This window comes from Protomyctophum parallelum (genome assembly GCF_964188405.1).
Source record: "Protomyctophum parallelum genome assembly, chromosome: 21".
In the NCBI taxonomy this organism is placed as follows: Eukaryota; Metazoa; Chordata; class Actinopteri; order Myctophiformes; family Myctophidae; genus Protomyctophum; species Protomyctophum parallelum.
In genome coordinates this window covers 2,532,524-2,556,183 of record NC_139713.1, presented here as the reverse complement: position 1 = coordinate 2,556,183, position 23,660 = coordinate 2,532,524, and the positions used below count along the sequence as shown (strand labels likewise).

General features: G+C 43.9%; 1 protein-coding gene across 1 annotated transcript; it reads left to right on the top strand.

Annotated features, from left to right (window-relative positions):
- Positions 1–15,265: 15,265 nt before the first annotated feature.
- On the top strand, positions 15,266–20,101 carry LOC310878570 (receptor-interacting serine/threonine-protein kinase 3-like; the record flags this gene model as incomplete). Its single annotated transcript, XM_083792914.1, has 8 exons — positions 15,266–15,350; positions 16,677–16,835; positions 16,998–17,181; positions 18,021–18,170; positions 18,712–18,851; positions 19,014–19,069; positions 19,253–19,411; positions 20,082–20,101. Exons 2-8 carry the CDS (start codon positions 16,690–16,692, stop codon positions 20,099–20,101), a joined length of 855 nt encoding a protein of 284 aa, XP_083649040.1. The 5' UTR covers positions 15,266–15,350; positions 16,677–16,689.
- Between the last annotated feature and the right edge of the window lie 3,559 nt (positions 20,102–23,660).

The window sequence follows — 23,660 nt, the reverse complement described above, 5'->3', positions numbered from 1 at the left end:
AGTGTTGGAGGTGAATACATGGGGCAGATGTACTGTAGTGTTGGAGGTGCATACATGGGGCAGATGTACTGTAGTGTTGGAGGTGCATACATGGGGCAGATGTACTGTAGTGTTGGAGGTGCATACATACATGGGGCAGATGTACTGTAGTGTTGGAGGTGCATACATGGGGCAGATGTACTGTAGTGTTGGAGGTGCATACATGGGGCAGATGTACTGTAGTGTTGGAGGTGCATACATGGGGCAGATGTACTGTAGTGTTGGAGGTGAATACATGAGGCAGATGTACTGTAGTGATGGAGGTGCATACATGGGGCAGATGTACTGTAGTGTTGGAGGTGAATACATGAGGCAGATGTACTGTAGTGATGGAGGTGCATACATGGGGCAGATGTACTGTAGTGTTGGAGGTGCATACATACATGGGGCAGATGTACTGTAGTGTTGGAGGTGAATACATGGGGCAGATGTACTGTAGTGTTGGAGGTGCATACATGGGGCAGATGAACTGTAGTGTTGGAGGTGCATACATGGGGCAGGTGTACTGTAGTGATGGAGGTGAATACATGGGGCAGATGTACTGTAGTGTTGGAGGTGAATACATGGGGCAGATGTACTGTAGTGTTGGAGGTGAATACATGGGGCAGATGTACTGTAGTGTTGGAGGTGCATACATGGGGCAGATGTACTGTAGTGTTGGAGGTGCATACATGGGGCAGATGTACTGTAGTGTTGGAGGTGAATACATGGGGCAGATGTACTGTAGTGTTGGAGGTGCATACATGGGGCAGATGTACTGTAGTGTTGGAGGTGCATACATGGGGCAGATGTACTGTAGTGTTGGAGGTGAATACATGGGGCAGATGTACTGTAGTGTTGGAGGTGCATACATACATGGGGCAGATGTACTGTAGTGTTGGAGGTGCATACATGGGGCAGATGTACTGTAGTGTTGGAGGTGCATACATGGGGCAGATGTACTGTAGTGTTGGAGGTGCATACATGGGGCAGATGTACTGTAGTGTTGGAGGTGAATACATGGGGCAGATGTACTGTAGTGCTGGAGGTGCATACATGAGGCAGATGTACTGTAGTGTTGGAGGTGAATACATGGGGCAGATGTACTGTAGTGTTGGAGGTGCATACATGGGGCAGATGTACTGTAGTGTTGGAGGTGAATACATGGGGCAGATGTACTGTAGTGTTGGAGGTGAATACATGGGGCAGATGTACTGTAGTGTTGGAGGTGCATACATGTAGGCCTACTGTAGCTGTCCAGCTGTTTGTGACACATTTACACTCTCACTCACTCGGACGGCGGTGGCTCAGGGGTAGAGTGGCTGGATGGTAACCGCAAGGTTGCCAGTTCGAACCCGGGCTCCCCCAGAGTTAAGGTCATTACACACTGGCGAATTAGCGACGCGATGCGAATAAGCGATCTGAAAATGCGAAATATTGCATGTTGCAGTTCGCCTGCGAATCTCTGCAAAATACGACACCAGAGCGAACAAATAAAAGCGAAAACGGTCGCATTTTCGCACATTCGCACATTCGCCACTGATGTGGAAGCTTGCATGGACTTCAATTGTTTTTTTTTTAAATGCGAATTATTCGCACGAATATATCGCGTTGCCAATTCGCCAGTGTGTAATGACCTTAAGTGTCAAAGTGTCCTTGAGCAAGACCTAATTGCTCCTGATATGCTGGTTGGTGCCTTGCATGGTTTTCCACCACCATATGAATGTGTGGGTGAATGTAATGCACAATCTATGTAAAGCGCCTTGGATAAAGGCGCTATATAAATGCACTATTTACCATTTACACTCTCCTCCATTTAGATTTATCAATGGAAGAAATATGACATTGATGAGCTCCACTTCAACAGCTGAACTATTTTCTAATAGGAAATACTCGACAAAAAACAATACCTCAAAATTGTACAGTGCTTAAGTAAATGTACTGTACTGTACAGTACAGTACTTAAGTAAATGTACTGTAATTCAGTACAGTGCTTAAGTAAATGTACGTAGTTACTTTCCACCACTGTCCCAGAGCATCGTGAAATTCTGCATTATTCTGCTGAAACTAGCAGATCTACAAGCTCACAATGTGTCACTTTGCAATGCATTGTTATCTTGTAGATCTGCTATTTTCAAATGATTTGTATGCATTGTGAAATGGGGCAATCTGCTGAAACTAGCAGATCTACAAGCTCACACTGAGCTTGTAGCATCATGAAGACATCTGCCATGCACTGTACAGTTCACCAGCATTGCCTTTTTTCACGTTTGAGATCTACAAGCTCACACTGAGCTTTTAGATCTTTCAGCATGCAACCAAGTGCATAATCAGGCATTACGACACCACCAAGGCCTGCCAAAATGTATTTTGGATGTTGAATATCTTATGATAGTTAGACATATTTTAGTTAGTGACTAAAATATGACTAAAACTAGTTTTCAACATCTCAACACTGGTACAACTACAGTATTGAAAGCATAAAATGCAGCAAAAACTGAAAAATATATAATACAACAGAAGATAATATCAAATCTCTCTCTCTCTCATATCATGTTGGTAACCATGACAACACCATACAGGTACTACTATGAAAACATGCCCAAAAGAAACAACTGTATCCTACATGAGAACTTATATCTGCAATAGTGAAACTGTCTAATCCACGAAGCTTGTAGATCGGCTATTTTTCCCCTCCATTTCTATTTCATTGGACAATTAAGCCCCAATGAGACCAAGAGCAGAACAACCAGACATTCATGACAACTCAATATTATGGCCACAGCTAATATAATGTAAACAAATATGCACCACAAATCAAACAATGTACAACAAATACACAACCAAGCATGTCTGTGATTTATGCTTTTTATTTATGGAGACCTACAAGACCTACAAGCAGCCAAACAGCATCTAATTAACCTCATCAAAGACCTACAAGCACCAGCAGCCAACCAGCATCTAATTAACCTCATCAAAGTGCACAGCTGCGCAATAAGTAGCACCAACACGTCATGACGTCAACACACAGCATTGTAACTAAATTAAACAGCATTTATATTTATATTCTAGATGAGCCTTACCTTCTAAGATGAAGTGGCGCTTCCTCCCCGCCTTTTGCTCCTGCATTAATTGTTCTTCAGTTGGTTTTGTTTATTGTCTGTCTGCTCTTTGTAGAATCCACAAGTTCATCTCTCGTTGTGTCCGTTTGTAAAATAATCCTTTAAATGTCTCAGATAAGAGTTGTCACACTTTGGACTTATAGTTGGAGCATTGAGTTCACCTGCTGTGGTGTGGTGGCTACTAGCCTATAGGCTACTCTCATTTCTGTAGTTTGAACTCTTTTGTTTCCATGTTTAATGAATAAATGTTCATGTGGTTTGCTGTGAGTTGTGTCCATTGTTCAGCAGCTGTAGCTTGTTGATATTAAACACATTGAATGTTTAGGTTGTCAGTATAGGCCTATTTGTGTAAAACGTGCAGTTGAAACAAGGTGTTGTAGTCTAGACTAGAGAGTTGAGTCACTGCCACCAAACTTTACACAACGCCTCATTGTAACCCTTTACTGCCACCTGGTGGAAGAAACACTTCATTTGAACCCATGCAGCATCTACAATTCTAGAACCTTATGCAAAAACAGAGCCAATCTACAAGCTCACAACGATGTTATGTGAGCCTAGATCTACAAGCTCACAACAACGTTATGTGAGCCTAGATCTACAAGCTCACAACAACGTTATGTGAGCCTAGATCTACAAGCTCACAACAACGTTGTTATGAGTTTAGATCTACAAGCTCACAACAACGTTATGTGAGCCTAGATCTACAAGCTCACAACGACGTTGTTATGAGTTTAGATCTACAAGCTCACAACAACGTTATGTGAGCCTAGATCTACAAGCTCACAACGACGTTATGTGAGCCTAGATCTACAAGCTCACAACGACTTTGTTATATGAGCTTAGATCTACAAGCTCACAACGACGTTATGTGAGCTTAGATCTACAAGCTCACAACGACGTTGTTATATGAGCTTAGATCTACAAGCTCACAACGACGTTATGTGAGCTTAGATCTACAAGCTCACAACGACGTTATGTGAGCTTAGATCTACAAGCTCACAACGACGTTATGTGAGCTTAGATCTACAAGCTCACAACGACGTTGTTATATGAGTTTAGATGTACAAGCTCACAACAACGTTGTTATGTGAGCTTAGATTGGAAATTATTGTAAAAAAGTGGTCAAAGTACAGAGTCGATCACCTCAGTTCCAGTTGTCCGTGTTGGGACCCCAGAAAAAGTGCCTAGAAAATGAGTGTCGTTCCCGCGTCATGGGCACTACTCATTCAATGCATTTATTCATAGATAATACCCTTCTGAACTTTGGGTTAAAAGTTCTACTCATAATATCCTGCATTATTTTGTCACAGGCCAAAAATTTATATAAAAATATAATAACCAAAAAACGAAAATCTTGTGCTGCTGTTTTTGCTTGTAAAGTGTGTTATATTGATTTTGGCAACACAAAATCTTTATATGTCATAAATACTGTACATATACCTATAACATCTGAAACAAGTACTGGTGCCTTAGTTTACTCATACAGTATTATTATTACAAGCCGTGCATATCCACGGACAGTTTTCAAATCAGCCTCATGGTGGCTACAACAGGCCATGTTGCGTCTCTCTCTCTCTCACACACACACACACACACACACACACACACACACACACACACACACACACACACACACACACACACACACACACACACACACACACACACACACACACACACACACACACAGTCACACAGTCACACACACACACACACACACACACACACACACACACACACACACACACACACACACACACACACACACACACGTTTAAATTACTCCTAAACATTTTGCCAAACATCACACACTCTCCTATCCTCCTGGTGGAGACCTGTGCCCAGAAGGGCACTTTTCTAGTTAATGTCTGCATCTCTTAGGGCCCATTTAACCATATAATGCATTTGGATGGCAAAAATGGCAGATCTGCAAGTTCAGTGTCTTGAATGAGATGTGCTGTGAGTTTGCATATCTGCTATTTTCCAGCATAGGACCGTTGCACAGTGAAGTATAAACAAGCTGCATATCCCATAGGGATATACAGTACTCCAGGTGTGCAACTGGCGGCCCGGGGGCCACATGCAGCCCCCACCTTCACTTAATGTGGCCCTCAGGTTAATATCAGAATACTGATATAATGTTGGTTCCAGCTGTTTACAATTCCACAACATGCAAACATGACCTGCTTTAATTAGGCTACTTCAGTCTAAATTAGTAGCTCAATGCTCAACACACAACATTAAAGGCATTTGAAATTACATAAAAGTGTACATTTTCAGGATTCCAATTCGAATATCCGATCGAATAGCCGATCTACAAGCTCAAAACGCGTCGCGCTGCGACGCATTTTGAGCTTGTAGATCGGCTATTTTTGCTACGACAGTAATATATGGCCCTAGGGAGTGAGTGTGGAAATATAGTGGCCCTCTCCATCGTCAAAGTTGCCCACCCCTGCTCCAGATAGTCTCCAAGATTGAAAGAAAAAACGGAAAACTATAAATTATTTAACATTTAAAGTAATCTAGGATTAAGATCAAACAATAAAGAATGAATGATTTATGCAAACAATAGGCTTTTGCTAATATAACCGTGACATTACATAATACTGTATATACAGTAGCCTACATGCAGCAGCATATTTTTGCAAAAATACAAAATGAAAATGTGAAGATTTGGGCTACTATATATACTAAACTATACTATACTATACTATACTATAGAGAGAGAGAGAATCAAGCGCTCAGAACGCAACTGGGAGAAAAGAAGGGGAGAAAAGGAAAACCCCACAGCGGCGCTGCCTCGACAGCTGCATTCCAATGGTAATCACAAATCCAAGAACTGAACTGAACTGACTGTTGAACTAAGGAGAGAAACACTGAGGAAACAAGGCAGGTGTTTTGTCTTAGGCAGCACACACACACACACACACACACACACACACACACACACACACACACACACACACACACACACACACACACACACACACACACACACACACACACACACACACACACACACACACACACACACACACACACACACACACTGTGCAACATTCTGTAAAATAACAAACATAATGAGTTCCAACTTCCAGGGCCCTAATGAATTACTACTGCAAAAATATTGGTGTTGTGAGGTTAATTACATGGATTTAGTAATTAATATATTCATTATGAATTTATTAAAATTAATAATGTATTCATATAATAAAAAAACAACGCTTTTCTGAAACCTGTTAGGCTTACTCTGTCATATTATCTTGTGGGTAAATAGACCAAACTGAGCTCATTCTAATGAAAAGAATGTCCATCTGATGTAGGTCGAAATCATACTGTAAAAAAATAGTTTGAAATCGTCTCCTTTGGTCACGTGTCCCGTTGTGGCACTGACATTTGTAACCTATGGAATTCTGCGTCTACAGAGGTCAATGTGTTCACTGGGAAGAGTTTAGTTTTTATTTGGGGTGTTTATTAGGTCTTTAAATATAGGGCAGCCAAGAAATATATCCAATGTATTAATTTGTAGGCTATACAATGTATAGGCCTATATACAGTGGGTTATATATAATATTATACAACTTACAACTGTAACAGTCAGTGTATATGTTTTCTTTTCCCTTTTTACCTCCATTATGATGATTTCCTGTTATTTGGCTATATAGAAGTGTATATTTGTACGTCACTTGGATCATATAGGTGGGAATATAATAGATAAATCACTACATTATGATGATTTGAACATGGTGGACCCTCTTGTAAACAAGTGTAGTGCTTTATTGGGTCGTCCACTCACTGTTAATAGTTTTTGTATTGAGTTGTGCTTAATCTAGATCATGAAATGTAGCAAATTTGTTAAAATAAAACCGCTTCAACTAACTTTTTGGCACCCAGCACAATGAAACATACACATAGTAAATTTAGTCAAAAGCTTATGTTTCATACATTCAAAATGTCACAACCTACTGTGTAATGATAGGTAGAAAAGAAAAGCAGCGCACCTTGGCCCAAAATGGCTGGTCTATCAAAATGTTACCACGCCCCCCTAATTTGGAATAATGCAAAAAAGACTGAAAATAAATGCAATAAAGGTCAGAATTATTTCAACATGCAACATTTGTTAAAGTACCACAAACTGTCACAGCATCTGACATTTCAGCAATATAGTCCCGGGCCTTACGGATATTTCCATGCCAATCAATATTAAAGGGACCAAATTTGGCCCGGATGTAGCCCAGGGCATGCTCTAATGATTAAGCTAGGGCGCCCGAGCCTGTGACCTTTGGGGTCGCCATGGCGGACAAATCCAATATGGCTGCCACCTAAGACAGTTTTGGCTGTACCATTTTAACCTAATGAACTGCAAATGTCTATGGCAGTGAAAGGTCATACGAAGCATTTAAAGTAGCATTTCAATGACTCAATGGCTCTGGTCTCAGGCCCCGCGGTGGATATTTTGACATTCCGTTTTTTTTTTTTTTTTTAATGTTGCCACTACTGCTGGAGACAGCCATAAACTAAACAGGTTAATCTCGATGTAAGCTGCGACCATGAGACCTGTTTCTGAATTCGCCCCAGGGTGTCAAGGTGTATGAATGCCTTGTTTAGCATGTAGAATAGATGACATCATCAAACATCAAACCCAATGTCCACCTGGTATGCAAACTGAAGGGGGCCAATGTAGTCACTCGCCATCGGTGAGTGACGATTTTATACATGTGGTGGGGAGCTCAGAGTGGAAAGTAGGCTTTCTAATAACACAAGCCGCCTTTGTATTGGTGAGTATAGGTACAACGTATTTATATTTCCACAACAGAGGAGAGGCTGGTCTGCATTTCATGCGAGCGCAGGAAGACAACAGTCCCATAGCTCTAATGAAGGCATTAGACTAGATCTATACTACTATACTATACTGTACTGTACTGTACTGTACTGTACTGTACTGTACTGTACTGTACTGTACTGTACTGTACTGTACTGTACTGTACTGTACTATACCATACCACTATACTACACTATACGATACTATACCGTTACGCCAACACCTATGTATGGGCGATTGGGCGTACATACTGTAGGTGGTTCTGGACAACTACCTATCCAATCAACTCGACATCGGACATAAAAATGTACCTGGAGTCAGCAGCAACGCACATGCCGAGTTTGAAGTTGGTCTTTCGATTTTTACGAATTTTGTCTACTAGTGTATATGCACATAGAGATTTTGTGCATTCATTATTTAATACTCCTAACTGTATCAATAGTAATGTGTATATTAGAGTGTTCTAGATAGATGTAATCATACATCAGAGCATTTTAATGTGTTTAAAATAGACACGTTTGTCAAAAGTTCACTGGTTTTCACATAGCCATAGGGTTCCAGACACACCCAATCATAATGACAAACATTCCAACGCGTTTGTAATGGTTCAAAAACATGACAGACACAAAGTCTGCATGTGTAGCTCATCTGTTTTTACAGACAAAACTGTTTGCTAGCAGCCATTGAGGTCGCGATGGCGACCCCAAAGGTCGCCAGCTGTACATTAATGTCAGATGCTGTGACACTTTGTGATACTTGAATAAATGTTTCATACCATATGTTGTAATTAGGGCTGTCAATCGATTAAAATATTTAACTTGATTAATCGCATGATTGTCCATAGTTAACTGTGATTAATCGCAAATTAATCGCATATTTTTTATCCGTTCTAAATATAACTTATATCAGTGGTTTTCAAGATTTTTCATATCCAGGCCCATTATTTATTCTGCATTTGAGCCACGGACCACCATTTGATGACATTTAGCCTTCCAGACCCAAACTAAAGAACTGTATTGATGTTGGCCAATGGTACCATTACGAGAGATAACAGGCCATGTTGATCAAAATAACATGTTTTCTAAGTTTTCTAATTGTGTAGACTCACTGGGAGAGAGAGAGAGAGGGGGAGAGAGGCGGGGCTCACTGACTGCCTGCATTCACATGCATGCGTCTCTCAACCATTCTGTCAAACTTCACAGTGCGTTAATCGCGCATCAAAACAATAGTGCCGTTAAAAGGATTGTGAGTTAACTAGTTATTAGTGCGTTAACTTTGACAGCCCTAGTTGTCATAATTCTGACCTTTATTGCATTCGACTTTAGTCTTGTCCATTTTTGCATTATTCAATTTAGGTGTGGTAACAATTTGATAGATTTTTTGCCTTTGTGGGCCGAGGTGCACTGCTTTTCTTTTCTACCTTTCATTACACAGTAGGTTGTGATTTTCTTTATGTATGAAATAAGCTTTTTGCTAAATGTACTATGTGTATGCTTCATGTGCTGTGTGCCAATCACTCAATAATATTAATAATAATACATTTAATTTATAAGGCGCCTTTCAGGGCACTCAAGGTCGCCGTACAGGTTAAAAACAGTACAAGAACACAGTTAAAAGCAGAACAAAACACAGCTTGCAGCAGAAGACACAGGTCACACATAAGCCTGCCTAAACAGGTGGGTTTTGAGGTGAGTTTGGAATATGGTGATAGAGTCCATGTTTCTGAGGTCAGGGGGGAGGGAGTTCCAGAGGTGAGGGGCAGAGCGGCTGAAAGCTCTTGACCCCATGGTGGACAGCCGGGCTGGGAGGACTTTCAGTTTGACGGAGGAGGCAGACCGAAGAGACCGGGTGGGAATGTCGACGTGGACAAGGTCAGACAGATAAGGGTGGGGGTGAGGTTATGGATGGCCGTGAAAGTATGGAGAAGGATCTTATAGTCAATGCGGAATTTGATGGGAAGCCAGTGGAGTTGGTGTAAAACAGGGGTGATGTGACAGATGACAGGGGTTCTGGTGACGATACGTGCTGCAGCGTTCTGGACCAGTTGGAGTTTATGGAGGAGTTTGTGGGGGAGACCAAAAAGAAGGGAATTACAGTAGTCCAGGCGGGAGGTGACGAGAGCATGAAGCAGGATTGCGGCACTGTGGGGAGTGAGTGAGGGGCGGAGGAGGCGGTTGATGTTTCTGAGGTGGAAGTAGGCAGACCGGATGGTGCTGTTGATGTGGGGGTGGAATGAGAGTGTGCTATCGAGGACGACACCCAGACTCTTAGCCTGAGGGGAGGGGGAAACTGAGGTGTTGTCTGTGGTGAATTTAAGTTGATGATCTAGATTCACATATGAGTAAACTAAGTCACCAGTACTTGTTTCAGATGTTAGGTATGTATTTATGACATTTGAGAAATATTGTGTTGCCAAAATCAATATAACACATTTTACAAGCAAAAACAGCAGCACAAGATTTTCGTTTTCTAGGTTATATACTTTTATATACATTTCTGGCCTGTGACAAAATACTGCAGGATATTATGAGTAGAACTTTCAACCCAAAGTCCAGAAGGGTATTATCTATGAAATAATGCATTGAATGTGTATAGTGCCGATGACGCGGGAACGAAACTGAACGAAAAGGGACCTCACAATATGGCCTAATAGCCTTACTCTGGGACCAGAGCTACATCCCTATACCTGCTTTCTCTGCACCATTTAAGGCCGTTTCCTAATGTTAAAATGTAAAAGACCAATATTACAGTGGCAGGCCGTGCCCCCCCCCCCCCCCCAACAACCTGTCATATGTTCTTATACAACATTTAACCACGCAGAAATTGGTGGAACTGGGCGTAACCGTCTGGGCACCCGACTGGTAATCCAGTCGCAGTGTGCCGCGGGTTCGACTCCCGAGCCCGACACGGCCTTTACTGCATGTCTTCCCCCCATCTCTCTCCCGTTTCCTGTCAGCCTACTGTCTGTCCCTTCAAAAAACCAATAAAAGGCGTAAGCCGCAAAAACAATATCTTAAAAAAGAAAAGAAAAAAGTGGTGGAACTGAACCACACTCATATCAGGCTCTGTAATATCTGAACTGAACCACACTCATATCAGGCTCTGTAATATCTGAACTGAACCAAACTCATATCAGGCTCTGTAATATCTGATCTGAACCACACTCATATCAGGCTCTGTAATATCTGAACCACACTCATATCAGGCTCTGTAATATCTGAACTGAATCACACTCATATCAGGCTCTGTAATATCTGAACTGAACCACACTCATATCAGGCTCTGTAATATCCCAGCCATGCTGCACCGGTGGGGACTAAACACACGTGCGCACGCGCACACACATGCACACATGCACACACACACACACACACACACACACTCAAGTGGCTCCGCAGCACACAGCCACATGAGACTCGGCCCCACACACACACACTGTGCTGGTTGGTGCCTTGCATGGTTTTCCACCACCATATGAATGTGTGGGTGAATGTAATGCACAATCTATGTAAAGCTCCTTGGATAAAGGCGTTATATAAATGCACCATTTACCATTTACTCTCTCCTCCATTTAGATTTTATCAATGGAAGAAATATGACATTGATGAGCTCTGCTTCAACAGCTGAACTATTTTATAATAGGAAATACTCGACAAAAAACAATACCTCAAAATTGTACAGTGCTTAAGTAAATGTACTGTAATTAAGTACAGTGCTTAAGTAAATGTACTGTACTGTACTGTACTGTACAGTACTTAAGTAAATGTACTGTAATTAAGTACAGTGCGTAGTAAATGTACGTAGTTACTTTCCACCACTGTCCCAGAGCATTGTGAAATTCTGCATTATTCTGCTGAAACTAGCAGATCTACAAGCTCACAATGTGTCACTTTGCAATGCATTGTGATCTTGTAGATCTGCTATTTTCAAATGATTCGTATGCATTGTGAAATGGGACATTCCGTATAATTCTGCAATCTGCTGAAACTAGCAGATCTACAAGCTCACAATGAGCTTGTAGCATCATGAAGACATCTGCCATGCACTGTACAGTTCACCAGCATTGCCTTTTTTTCACTTTTGAGATCTACAAGCTCACACTGAGGCTGAGCTTGGAGATCGGCTATTTTCAGCATGCAACCAAGTGCATAATCAGGCATTACGACACCACCAAGGCCTGCCAAAATGTATTTTGGATGTTGAATATCTTATGATAGTTAGTTGACTAAAACTAAAACATTTTAGGTGACTAAAATATGACTAAAACAAGTTTTATTCAAAAGGCTCTATGAGTAAAACGAAATAAATAAAAACAATCTGTGACAATCAATACTGGTACAACTACAGTATTGAAAGCATCAAATGCAGCAAAAACAGAAAATATAATACAACAGAAAACAATATCAAACCTCTCTCCCTCTCTCCCTCTCTCCCTCCCCCTCCCCCCCCCCCCCCAATGAGACCAAGAGCACCGACAGTGGCTAGCTGCCCGTCCCTACGTTCCTGCCTCTGATCTGCAGCTAGCCAGTTCCGCTATGAAAATGTGTCTTTGAATACATATTCTTTCAGAGTGAACGTTTTTAACTCAAATCTTTGCTTCTGGGAGGTCACTGGAACAACATATTTTCAGATGGGGGTCGGCAGCCGATTACATATAATTTCTGGTGTCCTTGACATGAAATGTGGAGCTCATATGGAGTATATACATATATACATATATATATATATATATATATATATATATATACAAACGAGACACAGAGACTTACTTTTGTAACATCTTCAACTGGTTCTCCCTCAGCTCCAGGATCTGTAGTTTAGTCAGCCTGCACAGGGAGAGAGAGGACACACAGTGGGACTACATTAACCAGCCTGCACAGGGAGAGAGAGGACACACAGTGGGACTACATTAACCAGCCTGCACAGGGAGAGAGAGGACACACAGTGGGACTACATTAACCAGCCTGCACAGGGAGAGAGAGGACACACAGTGGGACTACATTAACCAGCTAAGACTGTGTACTCACTTAGATATAGGGTTGACGCTGGCCTCGACCACAGCTAAGACTGTGTACTCACTTAGATATAGGGTTGACGCTGGCCTCGACCACAGCTAAGACTGTGTACTCACTTAGATATAGGGTTGACGCTGGCCTCTACCACAGCTAAGACTGTGTACTCACTTAGATATAGGGTTGACGCTGGCCTCTACCACAGCTAAGACTGTGTACTCACTTAGATATAGGGTTGACGCTGGCCTCGACCACAGCTAAGACTTTGCAGTTCTTGATGTTTTCGGGGAACTCCTGGATACCTGGTTGTTGAAAAACACACAGGGGGAAAAAAGACACATGGGTTCAGTTATTTTATGATCGTTAAGCGGTTCCCTTTTCAACTGGACAATGACAGGTCTGTAACTCTGAGACGTTCCCTGGTTCCATCGAGCAGATCTACAAGCTCACAACACTGTAGATCTACAAGCTCACAACACCGTAGATCTACAAGCTCACAACACTGTAGATCTACAAGCTCACAACACCGTAGATCTACAAGCTCACAACACCGTAGCAGATCTACAAGCTCACAATGTCTCACTAGTATAAATCAGGCATTATGACGCCAGCGAGGCCTTCCAACATCCATGTTAGTCGACAAAATCAACTGTAGATGGGTCGTGCGTGCGTGTGTGCGTGCGTGCGTGCGTGCGTGCGTGCGTGCGTGCGTGCGTGCGTGCGTGCGTGCGTGCGTGCGTGCGTGCGCGCGTGCGTGTGTGTGTGTGTGTGTGTGCGTGCGTGTGAAGTTGATGTGAAGTCATTCTAAGAGATTAAACACAGAGACAAACAGGTACAGTATGTACAGTATGTTTCCATATTCAGTGAGTGATTCAGAACAAGTCAAACAGGAAGGCTGTGTGTGTGTGTGTGACTGTGTGTGTGTGTGTGTGTGTGTGTGTGTGTGTGTGTGTGTGTGTGTGTGTGTGTGTGTGTGTGTGTGTGTGTGTGTGTGTGTGTGTGTGCGCGCGCGTGCGTGCGTGCGTGTGTGTGTGTGTGTGTGTGTATATGACGTGAGTTGAACGTGAACAAAAAGCTGAAAGCACGGAGATGCAAAAAGCAATAGCTAAAGCATAACATAATGCTAACACCAAAAGGGGTTCCCGCCCAGAAACTGTCGTTTCCGTTTCCTTGAGTTTGTGATTACGACTAAGTCTAAAAAGGCAAATGGAAGGAAGAAACAGACAATGAAATCGTTAATCCCAATTATCTGTGTGTTTAACTCATTGTCAGCTTAACCCATTTAATTTAGACCTGAGGACGATTCTTACAAATGTATTTTGAATTGTAAACGTTTTATGAAAAACCTGTGTTTCTATGTCAGTCTTTTTTCATGTCAAGGACCCCCAGAAATTATCTGTAATTGCCCCCCCCCCCATCTGAAAATATGTTGTTCCAGTGACCTCCCAGAAGCAAAGATTTGAGTTAAAAACGTTCACTCTGAAATAATATGTATTCAAAGACACATTTTCACGATTTTTAAAAAAATAGCAGATCTACAAGCTCATAGCGCGCCACCGAGTGGCGCGCTATGAGCTTGTAGATCTGCTATTGTTCATGCAAGGGGACGGGACTGTCTCGTGATCATGAAAGGGGGCGGGACTGTCTCGTGGTCATGAAAGGGGGCGGGACTGCAACTAGGCCCTGTAGTTGTGGAGTTATATAGATTTAGTTTGGGCATGTAATATCAGACGACTATTCCAAAAATGACCCTGGGGTTCAAGTGGTTAAAAAGGTTTTTCAAAATAGTAAAAAATGGCAAATACATTTAGGGATAAATAAGTGTAAAGATATACTTATATATGTATATAGATATCGCCCTGAGCCTAAAATAGTATAAAGACTAATGTTTGTGATTAGTCGACTAGACCAAAAACTTTCAGACGACCAAACTAAACAAAATGCTGTTATTCACAACACTGTACAACAATGAAGAAACCAGCGGCACCGGATTCCTGTACTGTAGCCTACTGTGTGTGTGTGTGTGTGTGTGTGTGTGTGTGTGTGTGTGTGTGTGTGTGTGTGTGTGTGTGTGTGTGTGTGTGTGTGTGTGTGTGTGTGTGTGTGTGTGTGTGTGTGTGTGTGTGTGTGTGTGTGCAGAGCCGAAGTGTTCATGGGGGCCGCCGGCAGCCCCGCCTCCCCGCATATTTAACTCATGATGCTGTTCATTGCCATTTATGCATGACGAGCAGTGAGCAGACATTACATTGAGTATTGAGTATTACATCATACTGTCTCTGTCTCTCCACCCACGCCTATGTATAGGGAGAGAGAGAGAGAGAGAGAGAGAGACAGAGAGACAGAGAGAGAGAGAGGGTATCGAGCGCCATCGCACAGGTAAGAAACTCAACAATATAGGAAATAATTGATTATTATTATTATTATTATTATACTAATGTATAATATTTGAAACAAGATTAAATGATCTTAATAAGTTCAATTTGAAACACATGGAAACACAATGCAATAAGTAAGGGATAATATCTGGCTATAGGCGGTCGTTGTCGGGAGATAATTCACAGACGGAGTTTAAACTCCCTGAAGGTGGATTATATCCACCACCTATAGGACGGACGATTTACCATTTCCGCCAAAGCTTGAAATTGAACTTGTGCCAGGACAAAAATGACGTCTGGTCGTACACTTTGTCCTCGGCTGTTTTTCTGTCGTACACAAGCGGAGCAGCAATGTCTGAACTGCTGACACGCTGTCACAGGCATCTAAACATGTTTTCACTCCTAAAATGTTAATATAAAACTGTATGTATATACATGTAAAAAAAAAAAAAAAAAAAAGATTTTTCCAGCTTTACAAGTAATTAAAATCGTGCAATTAAAAACAATATAACATGTTTACAATGTATTAGTTTGTGCTTAATCAAACAGTGCTTTACTGGCCTTGTTATGCGAGCGCACTTGTGAGATGATTTGGGAGCGCATGTGAACCGAGTGGTGCAACTCCTCTCTCTCCCCCCCCCCCCCCCCCCCTCTAGCCTGGGCACCATTTAATTTCGGTATATGATCCGAGATGGAGCGGATGATATCGTTACGTCATGTTGTAGTATTGTTTTGTAGTCATCAGGATGATATCGTTACGTCATGTTGTAGTATTGTTTTGTAGTCGCCAGACAGGAACAACAGGCGGCGACCACTTCCTTTTCCCTCTCAATAAAAGCTACAGGCTACGAGAGCTTTTATTGAGAGGGAAAAGGAAGTTGTCGCCACCTGTTGGCGACAACAGGTGTTACTTAGTCTAATAGATAGATAACTTAGTCTTATAGACTAAGCCTATAGTCCTGAGCACCGTCGTGTGAACGAATGTGGCTATCAGAGATGCTGCTGAGTGACATTCTTGCATGCTGTATCATGATTCCAAACATGTGTCATAGGCTTGTGATTGTAACATAACTGCACCCATAATGTTTGTGTCCTTGTATGCATTTTCCTTTTAAAGTGTGGAACAAATAAAATAATTCGATTTTTTTCATAGGGCGTCACATTTATTAACGTCGGAACGAAATTAAGGAAGGATCAGCTGTTTGCGATCACTTTATAAATGCCGTGGCGACGTGGGTGTACTACGAAACCTACACACGAATGTGGGCAGATTTTACACTCTGATTGATAAATGAGGGCCTTGGACACATACTTTGTCTCCCTCTAGATTTCGGTGAGATATGGCAGAGAGTGGCAAAGGGCCAATTGGAGACGACAGTCTGGAGGACTGGGAAATACTGGGCGCAGGGGGCTTTGGGTGGGTCTTTAAGGCCACACACAAGCTCCTGGGCAAAGTGGCCATTAAGCTGCTTAATACTGATGACAGGTATGATGACAATGAGCTACATAATGTATCTATAATTTATTAATTATCTTCATTCACACTAAAAATTTTTTTTCATGATCTTAGTCAGTTTTACATAATTATAACATTATATATTATTATAACATTTTGGGTTCTAACTCCTAAACTGACGCCATACTGCAGCTCTGGTACGTTGTATGCTGACTTGCGTCGCGAGGCAAAACACATGGAAGACGCAGAAGAGTTTGTTCCGAGGGTCTATGGGATGTACCGCGGCCGGCCCTCCGTGATGGGCAAGAAAGAGGTGCAGGGTATAGTGATGGAGCTGATGGAGGGGGGCTGCCTGGAGTCCTTTCTGCGCACCAAGGTCTTTATAATTCAACTGAAACTAACTACATAACCACAACTAAAACTGAAAACGCATCTTCGTCAACTGAACTAAATCAAAACTAGAATAAAAGAACAAAGACGTTAACTAACTGAAAGTGTGTTGTGTGTTTAGAAATAGTTTGAAATTATATTTATCTGTGCTCTGTATATTTATCTTTTATTGAGTTTTTAGTACACATTGGTGGTTCCCAAACTGTGGTACGTGCACCCCTTGTGGTGCGCAAGAACCTTCTAGGGGGTGTGTGACATGAAAAGGCTAATGGTGGTGCTATGGTTTTATTTAAAATATATTAACATATTGTGGCAAGTAGACCTATATGTATAATATAGCTTATGCTGTATATATATGCCATATTCAGGTTCATATTATGTGCATAGGAAATATATGTCTCTATATAGCTTAGGCAATTCTTATTTCCATGTGGGGGTGCGTCAGCTAGGTCAGGAGGTAACAGGGTGTGCATGGCCAGAAAAGTTTGGGAACCACTGCCCTATAGTACACGACAGGCCTACTTACTCTGACCGTTATGAATCCTGCTGCTGGGGGGGGGGGACCACTGCCCTATAGTACACGACAGGCCTACTTACTCTGACTGTTATGAATCCTGCTGCTGGGGGGGACCACTGCCCTATAGTACACGACAGGCCTACTTACTCTGACCGTTATGAATCCTGCTGCTGGGGGGGACCACTGCCCTATAGTACACGACAGGCCTACTTACTCTGACCGTTATGAATCCTGCTGCTGGGGGGGGGGGGATGATAATAGAACTAAAGGTAACACTAAATCCAAAACTATTCTTAACCTTTCTACAGACCGAGTCTAAACCTCCACCCTGGCCCCTGGCGTTCCGTCTAGCCTACCAGGTGGCGCTAGCCATGGACTTCCTCCACTGTAAGAAGAACCTTGTGCACATGGACCTGAAACCAGCCAATATCCTGCTGGATGCCGACCTCAATGCCAAGGTACACAATATACAATAATTATACATACAGTAGAACTAAATGTCAGGGAGGGACTAGTGGAGAAGAGATCCAGTAGAACTAAATGTCAGGGAGGGACTAGTGGAGAAGAGATCCAGTAGAACTAAATGTTAGGGAGGGACTAGTGGAGAAGAGATCCAGTATAACTAAATGTCAGGGAGGGACTAGTGGAGAAGAGTCTGAGATCCAGTACAACTAAAATACTAAAGTTATTTTATGCTCGGTTGCACTCGGGTGTTGCACTCTGAAATATAGCAGATCTGCAAGCTCACAATGTGTTCCATACGACGCCATCAAGGCCCGCTTAAATACATTTTAGTCGGCTAGGTCAACTTTAGATTTATTTGACTAAAACTAGACTAAAACAAACATTTCACGTGACTAAAATCTGACAAAAACTAAATTAAACTGTATTCAAAAGACTGGCTAAAACCAATCCAAATTTGCTCTCGAAATGAACAGTTCTCGTCACTGCATGTCCCGCTTAAACAAAACCATAAACGCCTCCTCTTTCTGTCAACAGATAGCAGATTTTGGCGTGTCTACGGTGACCAACAGTGTCAGGTCGACCAACCATACAAGCAGAGGAGGCACTCTCTCCTACACCCCCCCTGAGGCTTTTGAACCGACATACCGCCGTGTTCGCTCCTACGATGTTTACAGGTGACTAACCATATCTAGATACATACCACCATGTTCACTATGATGTTTACAGGTGAATTCTGTTGCTACTACATCACTCATAAATACAATGAAGTGACACACGTTTCTTTATAGTGTGAAAACCTCTTTCTAATGCTTGGATGTTTCCCGTCTTTTTATTAGCTACGGCATACTTCTCTGGAACATTCTCACTGGAGAGAGTAGTCCCTATGCAGCTGGTAAACTATCTGCATGCACGCACGCACGCACACAGACACACACACACACACACACACACACACACACACCCACACACACGTGCACACACACACACACACACACACACACACACACACACACACACACACACACACACACACACACACACACACACAATGTAAATGTTCCTGTATTTTATGTAGTGTTGGACCGGTCCTTGTTGGAGTTCCACATTCGCGAGAGGGAAGCGAGACCAGATCTTCGTCAAATCGATGTCCAGAAAGCAGCTGGATTAGATGAGCTGGTGGAGCTCATGCAGAGATGCTGGGACTCTGAGCCCAACAAGAGACCTGAGTTTGCAGGTAAATCTATTCATGCAGAGATGCTGGGACTCTGAGCCCAACAAGAGACCTTCGTTTGCAGGTAAATCTATTCATGCAGAGATGCTGGGACTCTGAGCCCAACAAGAGACCTTCGTTTGGAGGTAAATCTACCTTTGTCACTGAACCAGTGAGAAGCTCTATTGAAATCACAAAAGGTTATTCGTTGCACTAATAAAAAGCGTCTTTGTTTTTGAGGCGCTAAAGGTACTCTAAAAGTTGCACAGCTTTTTGCACACACATCACAAGAGGTGGAAAATTACGTATTTTAATCGTCTCACAAAAAGGGCGTGGCATGATAGCTCAATAGTGCCCCCCCCCCCCCCTACAAATGTTTGTGCTTGAAGCCCCACAACGGTTTCACCTACATGTATGAAGATTAGTACACACCTGGTACACACCTGGTACTCACCTGGTACTCAACTGGTACTCACCTGGTACATCACCTGGTACACACCTGGTACACACCTGTATTATGTTGTTAACCTGACTCCGCCAGATGGAGGCAGTATTGGGTTCTCCTCCTACCTCCATCTGGTCTCTCAAACAGAAACGATGAACCCGGAAGCAGCGGGACAAAAGTCTGATATCTCCATACTAGCTGTGGCACAGCTTCAATATGTCATCAGTCTTGTGTTGATCCCGCCTCTAGCGGCCGCATACAGCCGCTGAGACGCATATCGCTCCTCTATAGCGGCCTCATACAGCCTCATATCACTCCTCTAGCGGCCGCATACAGCCTCATATCACTCCTCTAGCGGCCTCATACAGCCTCATATCGCTCCTCTATAGCGGCCTCATACAGCCTCATATCACTCCTCTAGCGGCCGCATACAGCCTCATATCACTCCTCTAGCGGCCTCATACAGCCTCATATCACTCCTCTAGCGGCCTCATACAGCCTCATATCACTCCTCTAGCGGCCTCATACAGCCTCATATCACTCCTCTATAGCGGCCTCATACAGCCTCATATCGCTCCTCTATAGCGGCCTCATACAGCCTCATATCGCTCCTCTAGCGGCCTCATACAGCCTCATATCACTCCTCTATAGCGGCCTCATACAGCCTCATATCACTCCTCTATAGCGGCCGCATACAGCCTCATATCACTCCTCTAGCGGCCTCATACAGCCTCATATCACTCCTCTATAGCGGCCTCATACAGCCTCATATCACTCCTCTATAGCGGCCTCATACAGCCTCATATCACTCCTCTATAGCGGCCTCATACAGCCTCATATCACTCCTCTAGCGGCCTCATACAGCCTCATATCACTCCTCTATAGCGGCCTCATATCACTCCTCTAGCGGCCTCATACAGCCTCATATCACTCCTCTATAGCGGCCTCATACAGCCTCATATCACTCCTCTAGCGGCCTCATACAGCCTCATATCACTCCTCTAGCGGCCGCATACAGCCTCATATCACTCCTCTAGCGGCCTCATACAGCCTCATATCACTCCTCTAGCGGCCTCATACAGCCTCATATCACTCCTCTAGCGGCCTCATACAGCCTCATATCACTCCTCTATAGCGGCCTCATACAGCCTCATATCGCTCCTCTATAGCGGCCTCATACAGCCTCATATCGCTCCTCTAGCGGCCTCATACAGCCTCATATCACTCCTCTAGCGGCCTCATACAGCCTCATATCACTCCTCTAGCGGCCTCATACAGCCTCATATCGCTCCTCTAGCGGCCTCATACAGCCTCATATCACTCCTCTATAGCGGCCTCATACAGCCTCATATCACTCCTCTATAGCGGCCTCAAACAGCCTCATATCACTCCTCTATAGCGGCCTCATACAGCCTCATATCACTCCTCTATAGCGGCCGCATACAGCCTCATATCACTCCTCTATAGCGGCCTCATACAGCCTCATATCACTCCTCCAGCGGCCTCATACAGCCTCATATCACTCCTCTATAGCGGCCTCATACAGCCTCATATCACTCCTCTATAGCGGCCTCATACAGCCTCATATCACTCCTCTAGCGGCCTCATACAGCCTCATATCACTCCTCTAGCGGCCTCATACAGCCCCATATCACTCCTCTATAGCGGCCTCATACAGCCTCATATCACTCCTCTATAGCGGCCTCATACAGCCTCATATCACTCCTCTAGCGGCCTCATACAGCCTCATATCACTCCTCTATAGCGGCCTCATACAGCCTCATATCACTCCTCTATAGCGGCCTCATACAGCCTCATATCACTCCTCTAGCGGCCTCATACAGCCTCATATCACTCCTCTATAGCGGCCTCATACAGCCTCATATCACTCCTCTATAGCGGCCTCATACAGCCTCATATCACTCCTCTATAGCGGCCTCATACAGCCTCATATCACTCCTCTATAGCGGCCTCATACAGCCTCATATCACTCCTCTATAGCGGCCTCATACAGCCTCATATCACTCCTCTAGCGGCCTCATACAGCCTCATATCACTCCTCTATAGCGGCCTCATATCACTCCTCTAGCGGCCTCATACAGCCTCATATCACTCCTCTAGCGGCCTCATACAGCCTCATATCACTCCTCTATAGCGGCCTCATACAGCCTCATATCACTCCTCTAGCGGCCTCATACAGCCTCATATCACTCCTCTATAGCGGCCTCATACAGCCTCATATCACTCCTCTAGCGGCCTCATACAGCCTCATATCACTCCTCTATAGCGGCCTCATACAGCCTCATATCACTCCTCTATAGCGGCCTCATATCACTCCTCTAGCGGCCTCATACAGCCTCATATCACTCCTCTAGCGGCCTCATACAGCCTCATATCACTCCTCTAGCGGCCTCATACAGCCTCATATCACTCCTCTATAGCGGCCTCATACAGCCTCATATCACTCCTCTATAGCGGCCTCATACAGCCTCATATCACTCCTCTATAGCGGCCTCATACAGCCTCATATCACTCCTCTAGCGGCCTCATACAGCCTCATATCACTCCTCTATAGCGGCCTCATACAGCCTCATATCACTCCTCTATAGCGGCCTCATACAGCCTCATATCACTCCTCTAGCGGCCCCATACAGCCTCATATCACTCCTCTATAGCGGCCTCATATCACTCCTCTAGCGGCCTCATACAGCCTCATATCACTCCTCTATAGCGGCCTCATACAGCCTCATATCACTCCTCTATAGCGGCCTCATACAGCCTCATATCACTCCTCTATTGCGGCCTCATACAGCCTCATATCACTCCTCTAGCGGCCTCATACAGCCTCATATCACTCCTCTAGCGGCCTCATACAGCCTCATATCACTCCTCTAGCGGCCTCATACAGCCTCATATCACTCCTCTATAGCGGCCTCATACAGCCTCATATCACTCCTCTATAGCGGCCTCATACAGCCTCATATCACTCCTCTAGCGGCCTCATACAGCCTCATATCACTCCTCTATAGCGGCCTCATACAGCCTCATATCACTCCTCTAGCGGCCTCATACAGCCTCATATCACTCCTCTATAGCGGCCCCATACAGCCTCATATCGCTCCTCTATAGCGGCCTCATACAGCCTCATATCACTCCTCTATAGCGGCCTCATACAGCCTCATATCACTCCTCTATAGCGGCCTCATACAGCCTCATATCACTCCTCTATAGCGGCCCCATACAGCCTCATATCACTCCTCTATAGCGGCCTCATACAGCCTCATATCACTCCTCTAGCGGCCTCATACAGCCTCATATCACTCCTCTATAGCGGCCTCATACAGCCTCATATCACTCCTCTAGCGGCCTCATACAGCCTCATATCACTCCTCTATAGCGGCCTCATACAGCCTCATATCACTCCTCTATAGCGGCCTCATACAGCCTCATATCGCTCCTCTAGCGGCCTCATACAGCCTCATAGCACTCCTCTATAGCGGCCTCATACAGCCTCATAGCACTCCTCTATAGCGGCCTCATACAGCCTCATATCACTCCTCTATAGCGGCCTCATACAGCCTCATATCACTCCTCTATAGCGGCCTCATACAGCCTCATATCACTCCTCTATAGCGGCCTCATACAGCCTCATATCACTCCTCTATAGCGGCCTCATACAGCCTCATATCACTCCTCTAGCGGCCTCATACAGCCTCATATCACTCCTCTATAGCGGCCTCATACAGCCTCATATCACTCCTCTAGCGGCCTCATACAGCCTCATATCACTCCTCTATAGCGGCCTCATACAGCCTCATATCACTCCTC